This window comes from Populus nigra, chromosome 7, assembly GCF_951802175.1.
Source record: "Populus nigra chromosome 7, ddPopNigr1.1, whole genome shotgun sequence".
NCBI classification, from domain to species: domain Eukaryota; kingdom Viridiplantae; phylum Streptophyta; class Magnoliopsida; order Malpighiales; family Salicaceae; genus Populus; species Populus nigra.
The window spans coordinates 649,236-662,922 of NC_084858.1; the positions used below are offsets into that span (position 1 = coordinate 649,236).

A 13,687-nucleotide genomic window follows, 5' to 3' on the forward strand; every position below is an offset into this window, starting at 1 on the left:
TTGATTCTACATGTTTAGGCTTGTTTGGTAATGCTGTTTGATTTTTTAATTTTTTATTTAAAATAATTTTTTTTAATGTTTTCAGATCGTTTTAATATGTTAATGTTAATAATAATTTTTTAAAAATATTTTTTTTATTTAGATATATTTCTAAATAAAAAATATTTGAAACCTCCATTGTCTCATTACAAATATAAAAGGCATGCATGGTTGTACTGAGGCAAGTGTCTAGGGCAAGGGTAGAAAGTTGACTTTTTTTATTTATTAAATTATCAAAATAATGTTGTAAGTCAATGGGTTTAGGTTTGAGTTTTGAGTTTTGATCAAGTTCTGATTTTTCTTTTTTCTTTTTTCAAACTTGATCTAATACAGGCTCTAGTTTAACTTGCGGGGTCTGTTCAGGTCCTACAACTTTGGTCGTGTTTTTTTCTTAAATTGCATGCATTGTTGGAGCCATATTGTTTATCAATGTTTTTTTGAGGAGGTAATTTGATTTTGATGTCTATTTATTTGTAAATAAGGAATTTTGTTTAACCATAATAACATTCAACCTGTGTAATAATTTTGTTGAAACATTGTGTTAAGAAAATATAATTATCTTCAGTTGCATTATTTCTGTTGTATTTAACTGAGAATGACATCGAATTTGATGCTCGTGAACTTAAAATGCTTAATTTAAATCCCAATTTTTATTTTTTTTATAACCATTGGATCCTAGTTTTTGTAGGTGTTAACCAATTGGATTGTTTTTTAAGCTAGGACGTATTTAATATTACACGCCCATACATTTACTAAATAATATGATTTGCTATTTATTGATTGAAATGAATTAAACTAATTCTTTTAATATATATTATCTACATTTCGCTTCAATTTAAATTCTTAATTCTTGTTGATTTATAAATTTTTTTTACATAATTTATTACAAGAATTCAATTAAAAATAAAAAGGGTAAAAACATTTTATAATTAAGCTTTCGTAGTATTATAAAATTTTAGCATTAATTCTAGTAGCAAACTAGTCCTCCGAAAATAAAAAGCGAAAAAATAGAGAGGCTTTTATGCAAACAATTGAATGCTCTCACTGCGTGAAGTTAAGGTTATAAATTGAAAGAATTAATTAATTATTTTTTTAGAAATTAAAATAATATTATTTTAATAAAAAATTTCATAAATTTAAAATTAATTTAATTTAAGTGATTAATGAGTTAACTCGAAATTGTTTTTTTAATGGTATCAGCTATTTTTTTTTTGTTTTTTTATTATTTATCCTGGCCGTGAGGCGGTGCGGGATTTACAACTGAAAAAAGCAAAGATATATCGATAGTCGTCAAGTACTCCTCTATAGGTTAGTGCCTGTGTTTTCTTTCTCAGTCAAAATATTCTCTCGCTCTCTCTCAATCAAAATAATAAAAACGAAACCCTAATAAGAAATAAAATCAAATTGAAATAACTGAAAATAAAAATGCAAGGAGAAGAAGTAAGCATAGAGGAGCTCGCTTCTAATCTCTCCACTTACAAAGAACAGCTTCACCAGGTACCTTTTTTTATTGTTTCTTTATTTTCGAGATTATTGTGAATTGGGTTCCTCGAATTAGGGTTTTTTTTGTTTCATTTGTCAATTTGGGGTTAGTTAAGAGTAATTTTGAGGTTTAAATCATATTTTAGGTTATTATTCTCTTGGAAGTTTGATTGAATTTTGGGATTTTTTTTTGCATTTAATCTTGGATTGTAATGAATTTTTATATCGAATTAAGGTTTTTGTTTCCTCTTTTTTTATTTCTTTCTTTTTTATGGAATTAAGGGTTTCTCTTGGTTAGTATTATACTCTTGATGCCTTTTTATGGGTCTGATTTCATTTTGATTATTATTACCCTAAGTGATAGCCGGAATGAATTTCAAAATCATGTGATGTAACAGTTATAAAATAACAGGGGTTTGCGCTGCTGTAGATAAAGTGATGGGTTTTCTTTTCATGATTTTTATTGGTTATATAGCTTAATTTCTGATGATATACATGTATATCCCTTAATAAATGCCCGCTTCTTATTATGATCATGTGATTAGACGGTTTTGATAGTGTCAAGAAGTGTTGTGTTTTAGTGGACTTTTTGCCATCACAATCTAATATAAAAGACGAGTAATCTGTATCATAGAATTATAATTTTCTGTTTGGACATTTGCTGTATTATCTGCTAAGTCAGCACTAGTGTTTTTCTCTTGGTTTGTCTCCATGTGTTGCTGCATGTTATGACCTCTCTTGTGCTTGTGGACCAGGTCAGACAGCTTTTGGTTGATGATCCTGGAAACTCTGAATATGTAGACATGGAGAAGGAGCTTATTGAGGTGATCTTTTCTTATGATTGCTTGTTTGTAGTTGGTTCTCTCTTTTCTTGCAGGTTTTCCTTGGAAATGATTGCACAATGTTTATATGGTTTTATCTTCCCATTTTGCGTTGTGTACTGTAGTTACGGTTTGTATAGTTGTCTTGAGGAAATGGACAACCTTTTCTCTGTCACTGTGGGTCACAAACCAGTTGATGGTGTTCATATTTAGGTGTCTAGGTGGGTGTTACTATTTGAGCGTCTAGGTTTTTGATGCAGTTGCCTTTCTTTCTTTGTCTTTACCGCATCTCTCTTGAAGGAATCAACATGTTGCTAAAACCAAGCAACAGTTATTAGCAGCTAATGGTTCTCGAGGAGATTTGTTTTCATTTCAGTGTTAAAAAGGTGAGGTGGTTTTTGTGCTAACTCTAGTTCAGACACTCCGGAAATTGGAACTGTGTGGAGTTAAAATATTGGAGATCTTTCTAAAAGCTTAGAACTTCATCAAGATGCCCATCACTTCTATCTTGGTTCATTTGCAGGTGTGCTATGTGTCGTGATGGCCAGCCTGCTTCCCTTCGTCACCTGATTTGTGATGTTCACACTGAGATATTAAGTTTGAATTTTAATGAAGATAGCCATTTATGTATTGTGATGTTATATATTTCTTTTGTATATTATTAGACTTGGCTAACATAGTCAAGATGCAGGTCATTGCTCTGACAGAAGAACTCCTTGAAACTGCAAAGCAGAATGAGATTTCTGGATCACATCTTGGAACAGGAGCTAGCGCATCTCCTGGTTACCCTGAACCTCAGGTGAATAGAACAGTAAATTACACTTCTTTGCTTTCATTTTGCATTTGTTGGGAAGCTTGTTCTATGCTTTCATGCAGGGAGGCTGTGCTTTAGAATGGAGGAAAAAAAGTATATATAAATACCATATTTAAGTATTACACGGTTACAGATATCTTACGGATATATGCGAGGCATTGACACAACGCCTCCTTTTCCCCTAAACAGGAGGCTGATCAACATGAGAAGTTCCCCATCGGTTCAAAAGTTCAAGCTGTATGGAGTGAAGATGGGGAATGGTATGTGATAAGCTCAAAGAGATTCCAAAAATTATCATTCTGCTTTATTTTGTATTTTTCATTTGTTTTGTCTTTTATCTTTGCTGTGTTTGATTAGTTAAATGGTCAGGTATGATGCAACGGTTGAGGATCTTACTCCTAATGGATATTATGTAACCTTTGATGGATGGGGAAACAGGGAAGAGGTATGGTTTCTGTGGCCCCATTTTCAAAATTTTCAAATTCATCATCATCATCATCATCATCATCATGGCTATAACTTTGTGCATGCATCTCCTTCTGATCTAGGCTTGTAGCTATATTGCATCTATCTTCACTGTCAAATCTTGAAAAGTTGTAGAATATTCACTTGTTTTTTCTTTCTTCTTAACTATTTTCTGGTAGTTATTTTGAACAAAAGCAACTGTCTCACTATTCTGTCATAACAGTGGGCTTATTTCATACTATTACATGGATTGTTTTCTTTTTGCTATGTATTACTTACTCATTCTTGTGCCTTGCTTGCCTCATCCTACGCATTCAAATCTCTCTCTGTTTTTTATTTCTTAATTGGATTGTGGATCATGACTGACTGTTGCTAAACCCAGGTGGACCCTGACAATGTAAGGCCAGTTGAATTCAATGCCTTAATGGAAGCAGAAAAAGTAGCTGAAGCTACAAAACAAGCTATCAAAAGAAAGATTGCCCAAGCGGCTTCTGTTGACTTTCAATCACGAACTTTACCAGCAAAGCTTCGGATAGAACCTGACGACTCAGAGGATGTGGTAAGTAGTGCTTACATACACTACTTTTACAATGCATGCATGTTACTGGTGTCTGTAGCAATAAAATGACATTGATTAATCTCATTTTTCTCATTCTGAAATCCTTAGTTGCTTTCCGTATTGGTTAGTTTCATTTAAAAATGAATGAGGATACCTGGTTCGGGCTTGGCTGGATTCAAAATGTTACCTATGTCTGGGCCACCAGTGAATACTTTCTATCTCTAATTTGAGCCTTCAAGGATTAGCTTTTCTGCAACTTGCTCTTTCGTGTGTAACATGGGTTGGTGTATTGATAGTTTTTTCCTAAGCAAAATGGTTTATATGACATTTCTCTATCCCTTATTCCTCTTCCACCTCAGTTTTTTCTATGCTATTACTTCTCCTCCACAAGCGTTTTGATTTAATTTTTGTTTTTTCTACAGAAAGCTGCCAAGCGTAAGAAGATACATTCGTTCAAGTCAAAGATGCGTTTCGAGCAACTTGAAGTCGCACAGAATAAGCGACAGAATGCATGGCAGCAGTTCCAGACAACTAAAGGCAAGACTAAGAAGGTAAATACTTGCAAAATGGAGAACGCACATGTTTGTAGTAATTTGATACTTGGGAAACTGCAAGCTACATAAAAGGGCACCCCTTCCCCATTCCATTAAACCCCCACTTCCCTCTCCCAATGAGATTGAACCTCTGGATTTTCAAGGTTGAATTCTAAATTCTTATCATCAGGTTCTTCCCTGGGGGACTAAACATCACAAAAGTAACTTTTAGAATTCGCCTTTCTACTATACCATCTGCACTTATAAGATGCCCTTTTCGTTTATTCTTTCAGGTTGGTTTCTTCTCAGGGCGCAAGAGAGAGAGCATTTTCAAATCTCCTGATGATCCCAATGGCAAGGTTGGTGTGACTGGAAGTGGGAAGGGCTTGACAGAGTTCCAGAAGAGGGAAAAGCACTTGCATCTCAAGGATGGAAGCGTTGAGATCGATGATTAGATTAGAGTTACATAACATTAGATGCTACAGTTACATTGTTTTTTTTTTCCTCTACCTTGTAACCTTACTCTATAGGCTTTTGCACAAACTGATCCAGTAGCCAAGAGTCTCGATGATGTGGTGAGCTTGTTAGTATCTGTGCGTGTAGGTCTTGCTTTTAGAAAACCTCTTCTACGGATTTATTTTTCGCCGATTAGGAGAGTGTCTGATCTTTCATTTTCTTCCTCTTGCAAGTATCTGTCGTTCTTAAGAACCTTTTCAATTGGGTGCAGAAAACGGAAAGAAGAATCATGTATAAATTAAAAATAAAAATAAAAATTGACAACTCGTCAGCTGCCGAAAGCAAAAGTGGAAAAGCATATACATTTTCTTAGTTGATTCGGGTGGTTGTTGGAGGAAGATTAGGGTTTGTTTTTTTAAATGTTTTTGAAGTTGCTTTTTTGTGTGAGAATTAAATTTGATGTGTTTTTTTTTTAATTTTAATGTGTAAATATAAAAATTTTAAAAAATTATATATAAAATAAAATATTATTTTAATATATTTTTAATTGTAAAGTATTTTTGCAAGCATTATGCACGCATTACATTGCCTTTTTTTTTAACAATAATTACAAGGCTAATATCATGATTGATGGATATTAAAATTCAATTTTAAAAAAAAAGAGTTGAAAAATGTCCCTTTAATTTAGGTTAATTTCTTATTTTTATCAATATATTAATTGACGTGTCGAAATTCTCGAATGCTTAAAGACTTCTGTATCTTTGGATTTGATTGGGTTTTGAACAATTTACGTACCAATCATTTTAGTGATAAAAATTGTTTTTCTTTTTAAGTTTATTGGGTCATAAAATATAAAATAGAAAAAGGAAGAGCCTAATTGAAACTCGCCCCAGATAACAAGTACCAGTTCGTAATTTACCAAAAAAACATGATTTCTGCTAGAGTCACCTAACTAAAAACAAATTATATTTTATATCAATTTTACTTCTAAATTATTTTAATTTCTCAATTATTCCTATTAAAATCAATTAAAAAACATTCAATTCCTTACAAAACGATGCCATTCCGTATATAAAATAGTATAATTTAGTTAAAAATATGAATGCAAAGCTTTAAAAATTAAAAAATCTTTTTAATTGAAACTTTATGAGTTTAATGATAACATCGATATTGAGAATTATATAGTGATAATATTGAGAATACCTACATAGCTAGGTGATATTAAGATTTTTTTTAAATACTAAGTTTAAGTTTTTTTATCAGCTGATATGAATTTTAAATAAAATATATCATTTAAATAAAAACATGGATATATTTAAAAAAAAAAATGAAAAATTCATGATTATGAATGATAATGGATATCCACGGATCGAGTTTTGTATTATTCATATCTAAACATGAACCTATAAAAAGAATCCAAACTCAATCCGAACATATATGAATTTTTCATACCTTAATTTATTTTGATTTATTTTTACATATTCAAGAGATATTTATAACTGGAATTGAATTAGAACTCCAAATTCAAATGATATAATTTAGAACTATCTTGTATATAATTAACTTAGTATATATGCAATTTTTTAAAATTTTAAGGTTATCTAAGCCAAACAAACTAATATCTATACGCAACCTAAAACATGATATTTTGCCTTCAAGCTTTACTCGAGATTGATTGGGTTTAACAATTTCCTACTGTTTGAGTCGGTTTACCACCCGTATTCTTGTCTCGGAGTTTGAGCGTAAGATTGACACAAAAAAAACCTACTTGGTGACAAAATTGATTCTAGGAAAATAGTTCGGGGGTATGTTTTGAGGTTTGCTCACTAATAAACGAAACCGAACAGGTCGAAGACTTGAAGTTGGGAAGAGTTGTGTTGTGGAGGAAGGAAGAAAAGGAAGGAGAAGGCCAAATCCAAAAAGAAATGCTAGCACCCAAACAAGTAGCAAAATCTTCAAGGGTTTTCCTCTCTTCCCTTTTTCTCTTCAACTTAAAGAACAACTACCCTCTTATCTCCACCACATCCCCATCCCTGTACTGTTGCTTTTACTATGATTACTCAACAGCTGTAGCTGCTGCTGCAGCAGCAGCAAGAGGAGGAGGCACTCGTGATAGAGTCACAAGTGCAAAGGACATAGCCACATCCTTCAAAGAATGGTTCAAGAAAGGAAACAACGAGTTGTTGAATCGAATTTTTATCACAATTCAGAAACATGGTGAAGACAAAGAAGCTCTTGGGCTTGCTCTTTCGCAATTGCGTCTTCCTTTGAATGAGTCATTTGTGTTGGATGTGCTTGCTTATGGTAAAAATAGAAACGAGATTTATTCTTGTGTTAAATTCTTTGATTGGGCTGGTCATAAAGGCGGTTTCTTTCATACTCGTGTTACTTTTCATGCTTTTTTTAAGATCTTGACAGAATCGAAAGGGATGAGTGTGATGCTTGATTTCTTAGAGGTTTGTAAGGGGACAGGAGATGTTTATGTTCATCATAATATGAGATTCCAGACCGTTTTGGTTATGGGTTATGCTGTTGCGGGCAAGCCTGATGTTGCACTCCAAATGCTTGGTAGAATGCGCTTTCAAGGTCTTGATTTGGATACTTTCTCTTATCATGTGCTTCTCAATTCTTTGATTGAAGGGTTTTTTTTTGAAGGTTTTGAGGCTATCTTTAAGCAGATTTCGTTGAGGGGTTTTGAGGGTGTGGTGACCCGGGTTTTGAAGATGAAGTATTTATGTAAGCAGAAATTGTTGGATGAGGCGGAGGCGTATTTTCGTGGGCTGGTCAATGAGGGTAAGGTTGACAAGTGTAGAAGAGGTGAAATATTTGGATATGCACATGCTTTGAGTGTTCTTGTTGATGGGTTTTGTCAAAATGGTTTGTTTGTCAAGGCCGGGGAGTTGATTGAGGAAATTAGCAAGTTGGAGTTGGTGCCAATGGAGTCTGCTTATGGGATTTGGTTGAAGAACCTTGTCCATGCTGGAGAGATCGATGCAGCTTTCAAGTTCATGAAGAGCAAGAAGTCCTTAGAAGGGTATGTTCCAGACATTTTTTGGTGTAATTCATTGCTTTTCAGGCTTTTGAAGGATAACCGTCTTGAGGATGCTTGTGATTTGCTGATTGAGATGAAGGAGAATCAGATATCTGCTAACACCGTCACCATGAACGCTGCATTGTGTTTCTTTTGCAAAGTTGGAATGGTAGAGGTTGCACATAAGTTGTACAAGTCGAAGTTGGAGTTTGGATTCTCGCCTAATACCATGGCGTATAATTATCTTATCAATTCTCTATGTGGAGAAGGGTCCTCTGGTGAAGCTTATTCTCTACTGAAGAATTCTATTAAACAAGGTTATTTCCCTGGTACAAGAGCATTTTCTATACTTGCTGATGCTTTGTGTAGACAAGGGAAGCTTGACATGGTGATGGAATTGGTTCTTCTTGCTCTATCAAAGAATTTTAGGCTCAGTGATTCCACATACGAAAGAGTCATATCAGCATTGTGCAGGGCTGGGAGGTTTGAAGATGGTTATGTGATGCATGGGGAATTTAACAGAAGGAATAGAGTTGCTACAGTAGCTACTTACAGGCAGTTGATTCATGGTTTTAGCAAGTCCAATAGGGGACATGTTGCTTCTAGGCTTCTTATTGAAATGCAGGATAAGGGTCACCAGCCAACTCGGAAAATGTTCAGAGCTGTCTTTCGCTGTCTATGTGATATGGAAAATCCAGAAATGCATTTCTTTAAATTGCTGGAGATGCAATTGTACCGTCACAAATTCAACACTAAGGTTTATAACTTCTTCATTGATGAAGCTGGGCGTAGCAAGAAACCTGAACTAGCCAGAGAAGTATTTGAGACGATGCAGAGAAATGGAATCGAGCCCAACATTGGCTCACATGTTTTTATCTTGAAGGCTTTTCTGAGGAATGGAAGAATTTCTGATGCTCTAAATTTCCTTAAAGCAACGCATGATAGCAAGATGGATGAAAAGCTGTACCGTGCCATGGTTGTTGGGCTCTGTGAAGTCAAAAGAACCGAGCTTGCTCTGGATTTTCTGAAGGCAATGCGGAGTAAGGAATTGGTTCCAAGCATGGAATGCTACGAGGCTGTTGTAAGGTTGCTTTGTTCTACCAAAAACTATGATATGGTGGTAAAAATTATTAATGACTTGAAGAAATGCCAGCGTAAGCTTACATCCCTTATTGGTAATGTACTTCTGTTGCATTCCCTGAAGAGTAATGAGCTATATGAGTCTTGGGTTCGATCAAGAGATGTGCAGAATGATACATCTTCTGATCTTTCAAACCTTGGACTCCTAATTAGTGCATTTTCTGGTCATCTTGAAGTGAGCCTCGAATACTTGGAAGGACTGATTGAACAGTGCTTCCCCCCAGACATCTACACTTGCAACATGTTGTTGAGGATGCTATGCATGAGGGATTTGGACCGTGCTCAGAAGTACTTCAATAGACTACGTGACAAAGGATTTGAACCTAATCGATGGACTTTTGACATCATGGCACATGGCCATTTTAAGCATGGAAGACAAGTTCAGGGTAGGCTGTGGGTGGATGAGATGTCGAGGAAGGGGTTTGATCCAACTTAAAGTACCCTACAACTCTTTCCCCGGTAATTGCTACTTTTTGCTTAACCATTCACAGAGTTCTACAAAAAAATTTCCAGATGAAAATAAGATGCCTGAAATTGATTAATTACATGGAATATCTCATTAACCTCATGTAAATTATGATTATTATTAAAAATTGTTATCATTCCCTTCTCTTTTTATGTCTCATGGTTTTGGAAATCAATTACAAGAAAAGAAATAATGCAATTTTATTATTGTTACCATTCATCATGGCCTTAGATAAAGAATGATATAGGACTGTCTCGAAGTTAGATTGTTCGGTAATCAAAATGAGTGGGCAAGGTTTTAAAATATCGAGAGAACATGGGTTTTTTTTTCCTTCTTTTTTCTTTTTTGCGTAAGGTAGAAGGGGCTGATTTGGGGGCTTTTCTGGTGTTTGTATAGTAACTGCTAACCATCCAAAGGGGTTGATTTATACATTATTTTAAACCTGGTAGTTTTGCTATCACCCTAGACGAGTCTCGTGTGCATCGAAGTGAACGTAAAAGTATACTAGTTTTGAATTAGAATGGAGGTTGCAACTGTTTCTGATCCAAATAGATTTTATTTTCTGAACTAGTAGAATTCCACTATACACAGATGGGATAGATGGCAATGACTGGCAGTCAAGTTGAAGGGATGCTAAATTACACATTCAATATATAGTATCTTGTTTTCATGCTCGACATATATAATTCCTTACAACAAGTAATATATATTTGCACCTGCAATTCTGGATGGTAAATCATATATATATATATATATATATATATATATGCATGTATGTATGTATGTATAAACTTTCTTCACAACTGTGTGTTGCTCGTTTTATGCTGTCTTACCAGGGAAATGTGTATCCTAAGCTTTCAAAGGCAGCATTTGATTGAGCAAATGTCTCTCCTAGTCAAAAAGCTTTTTTTTTTTTTTTTCTCAGATACCTGAACTGGTATGGTCCTCAGTTAACGCAGCAGAGTTGAGTCCTTTACAAAGCAACAAACAGTGACAATTTGGCAGAGGTCCAAAATGGACTTCTTCTGTTCTTCTTCTGCAACAAGATGCCTTGCTGATAATATAATACCAAGGAATGGCTGCGAAGACTGCATGATTGAATGATTAAACAGGTGACGTTTAATTTTATAAGTGAAATGGAAGGTTAATTGGGTGCCATTTAATCAACAGCACAAGCATAGATAGGAATATTGAAAATCAAAATATATTTATATGATAATATATCAATAAAATATGGGGTTAATTGAATTAATTCTTTTGATTTCTTCATCATGTATTTTTTTAAATGGGCTAAAAAAATAAGACGAAAATGCTTCACTTTGTATTGAAGCTAGAATTTAGTGACTGTGTTAAAACTTTGGCTTGTAAACACAAAAGTACTGAATGCATTGAGATTAGGTTCATAATTATTAGAAGAGGTTTTTTCCCGGAGGAATAGCAAATTCCTTTTCTTTTTCTTTTTTCTTTTTTATCTTTCAAAGGAGTATCCATGAATTGTTGTAATGTAATGGATCTTACCCTTATCAGATTTCCCTGTTCTGGCATTAATTTCAGTCTAAAATCTTCTCTCAGGTTCGTTTGGTGTTGATTATCTTTACCACTAGTTATATGGAGCCTCGTTTTAGGACATTGAATACATGTATTATTAATTATTAACAAAAAAAAAAAAAAAACTAAAAGAGATTGGTTTTTACTGTAAATCATTTCATTTCGTTTCTCAACATGCAATTTGCAGATTAGGATCTCATAGAATGAAAATTGATTTCTGTTTAAGCATGCTGTGCTTGGACGGGAATGGAAATGGGGATATCTTCTCTGTTTATGCTAGAACTGCAAAGGAAATTTGATAATCTTGATGGTTTAACATCTCCAGTTTCTTGAAAGTTGAAAGTACATTGTGCATGCATATTTGTGATTTTGTTCTATCTACTGAAGAAACTTTATGACAACCAAATTTAGATATTAAAGTTTTGTAACATGTTTTGTTTGCTTTTAGCAGATTTAGAGTTTTTATGTCAATAATTGTGATGAAGTTATCCATACATAACTTAAAATGTCTAGTTTTGATTGAGTTAGGATTTAATGAGTAATAAGAAAAATAATTTGTAAGTTTGGTTGGTATAATCACTCTTGGATTTGCTTAGGATGTTGGAGGCCAATAAAACAACCTAACACTTGTAATAACAGAAAGGAACTCAGGGCTAGCAATCTTTACCTTGAATCTTGAATTTGAAAGCTACCCATGATATTGAAAATAATGAGTTCAATAAATCTACTAAGTCAGTTGTAGAACTAGTAAGGCTACAATATGAATGATCAAAGTGATTACAAATTGATTTTAAGTTTCATTTCTAGAGTTTTGGCTCCTATTTACTCATTTTATAGTAGACTTTATGTAATTGCATTACTCACACTTTATTTTAGATTTTGTTTGTCGAGCCATCATGAGTACATTAAAGTAATGTCAAATGATTTACCACCTCTTACTTATAGTACTCTGCTTTTATATGTTAAAATTTGAATGTTTGGTTGTCTTAGAAATCAAGGACAACCATTCTTTTCCTCATCTAGTCGAGGCTTGATAACCATTGTATAATTCTATGGATTACATGACATATTGTTTTCCTATTATAATCTTCTCTTTATCATTTATCATTAGAAATTTATGTTGGCTGTTCATTTAAATAAAAGTAAATGAGTTCGCTAGTCCCTTTAAAGATACTAGTAACTATGATAAGTACACTAAGAAATGGAACTAGAATTTCTTCAATGATATTTCAATTTCAATTAACAACATCAAAAGTAAACTAAGTTAAGATAATATTCTTAACTACAAAATCAAAGGATATAACTTAATTACAAAATATTCAATAACATTCTATTTGAATTTCTTCATAATTTTCATCTTCATCTCTTGAAGATCTAAATCATGATAGGGTGGAGGAGTCGATTCTTTATGTTTACCTATAAACTTCATAACTAAATAAGAGCTTGCAGACCTGTAATTATGCAGCAATGTTCAAAAATCTATATAAAAAATCCTTATATATATTTGGTAGATATAGTAGATAAACCAGATGCATTAGTAGACAATAACAAATCATAAGGATCTTTTAGGTTATGGGCGAAGGGGGCTGTAATTTGTAAATATGGTTGATTAGTCTGTGTTTGTAAGAAAGATAATTTACTTTGATATTTTGGTTTTTAAGAAAATCAACAACATACTCTTTTAAATTTGTAGGAGTTTGTTTTATAATACCATACAAATTTACTTTGAAAATATAATAACTCTTTTCATAATTGTGAAATATAGGTGGTATCAAAAAACTTTTATCTATATAACTATTAATTACTTGTTTAATTTATAAAAAAACACAATAGTTAATTATTTTAAAATGAAAAAATAAAACGATAAAACACACCTGAATACAAAATAAACTAAAAAACTCACTTGATCGGCAGTGAACTAATATGATTTGTACTAAGAGAGACCAATTTTTTTCTTTACTTGTTTCCTCTTCTTTGTTCGTTTTTCTTCTTATAGTTCGTTTTTCTCTCCACAAAAATCTTTCATTTTTAGAAAAAAAAAAACCATAAACATATTATTTAAAAAAATAGTTTTATGTTTTAAACAACCTATATTATATCTTAGACATTTTATCAAAAGTAAGTAAGTATAAATCTCATGAATTTACAGCTAGTCAAGTGAGGTTTTAAGTTTATTTTGTGTTTGGGTTTTATTGTTTTATTTTTTCATTTTAAAATAATCAACTATTGTGTTTTTTTTTTCCAGATTAAATAGAGTATTAATAGTTATATAGATCAAAAAATTTTGTTACCATCTATATTTCATAACTATGAAAAAAGTTTCAACATTTTCA

The 13,687-nt window shown here is 32.9% G+C and overlaps 2 protein-coding genes across 4 annotated transcripts; both read left to right on the top strand.

Moving 5' to 3' along the window:
* Positions 1–1,284: 1,284 nt before the first annotated feature.
* LOC133699621 (uncharacterized) lies at positions 1,285–5,388 on the top strand. The gene is made up of 8 exons (XM_062122942.1): positions 1,285–1,536; positions 2,277–2,345; positions 3,034–3,141; positions 3,346–3,416; positions 3,526–3,601; positions 4,004–4,180; positions 4,603–4,731; positions 5,007–5,388. Exons 1-8 carry the CDS (start codon positions 1,465–1,467, stop codon positions 5,166–5,168), a joined length of 864 nt encoding a protein of 287 aa, XP_061978926.1. The 5' UTR covers positions 1,285–1,464; the 3' UTR covers positions 5,169–5,388.
* A 1,483-nt stretch (positions 5,389–6,871) lies between these two features.
* On the top strand, positions 6,872–11,672 carry LOC133699888 (pentatricopeptide repeat-containing protein At1g71210, mitochondrial). 3 transcript variants are annotated; one of them, XR_009843334.1, is made up of 3 exons: positions 6,874–9,799; positions 10,732–10,918; positions 11,379–11,672. XR_009843334.1 is itself a non-coding variant. In XM_062123396.1 (2 exons), the coding sequence occupies exon 1, from the start codon at positions 7,095–7,097 to the stop codon at positions 9,774–9,776; it is 2,682 nt and encodes an 893-aa protein (XP_061979380.1). In that variant the 5' UTR covers positions 6,872–7,094; the 3' UTR covers positions 9,777–9,799; positions 10,643–11,377. The 3 variants fall into 3 exon arrangements, 2 of the variants coding, with proteins under 2 accessions (XP_061979380.1, XP_061979379.1); XM_062123396.1 differs by lacking the exon at positions 11,379–11,672 and having other exon boundaries at positions 6,872–9,799; positions 10,643–11,377; XM_062123395.1 differs by lacking the exon at positions 11,379–11,672 and having other exon boundaries at positions 10,732–11,377.
* The last annotated feature ends 2,015 nt before the right edge of the window (positions 11,673–13,687 follow it).

Excerpts from the sequence above, each read along its gene's own strand:
- LOC133699888 (XM_062123396.1), top strand. The coding sequence starts at position 7,095 with ATGCTAGCACCCAAACAAGTAGCAAAATCTTCAAGGGTTTTCCTCTCT.
- LOC133699621 (XM_062122942.1), top strand. The coding sequence starts at position 1,465 with ATGCAAGGAGAAGAAGTAAGCATAGAGGAGCTCGCTTCTAATCTCTCC. Across the intron at positions 3,142-3,345 it reads CTGGTTACCCTGAACCTCAG|GAGGCTGATCAACATGAGAA; the intron begins GTGAATAGAACA and ends TCCCCTAAACAG. Across the intron at positions 4,181-4,602 it reads CTGACGACTCAGAGGATGTG|AAAGCTGCCAAGCGTAAGAA; the intron begins GTAAGTAGTGCT and ends TTTTTTCTACAG.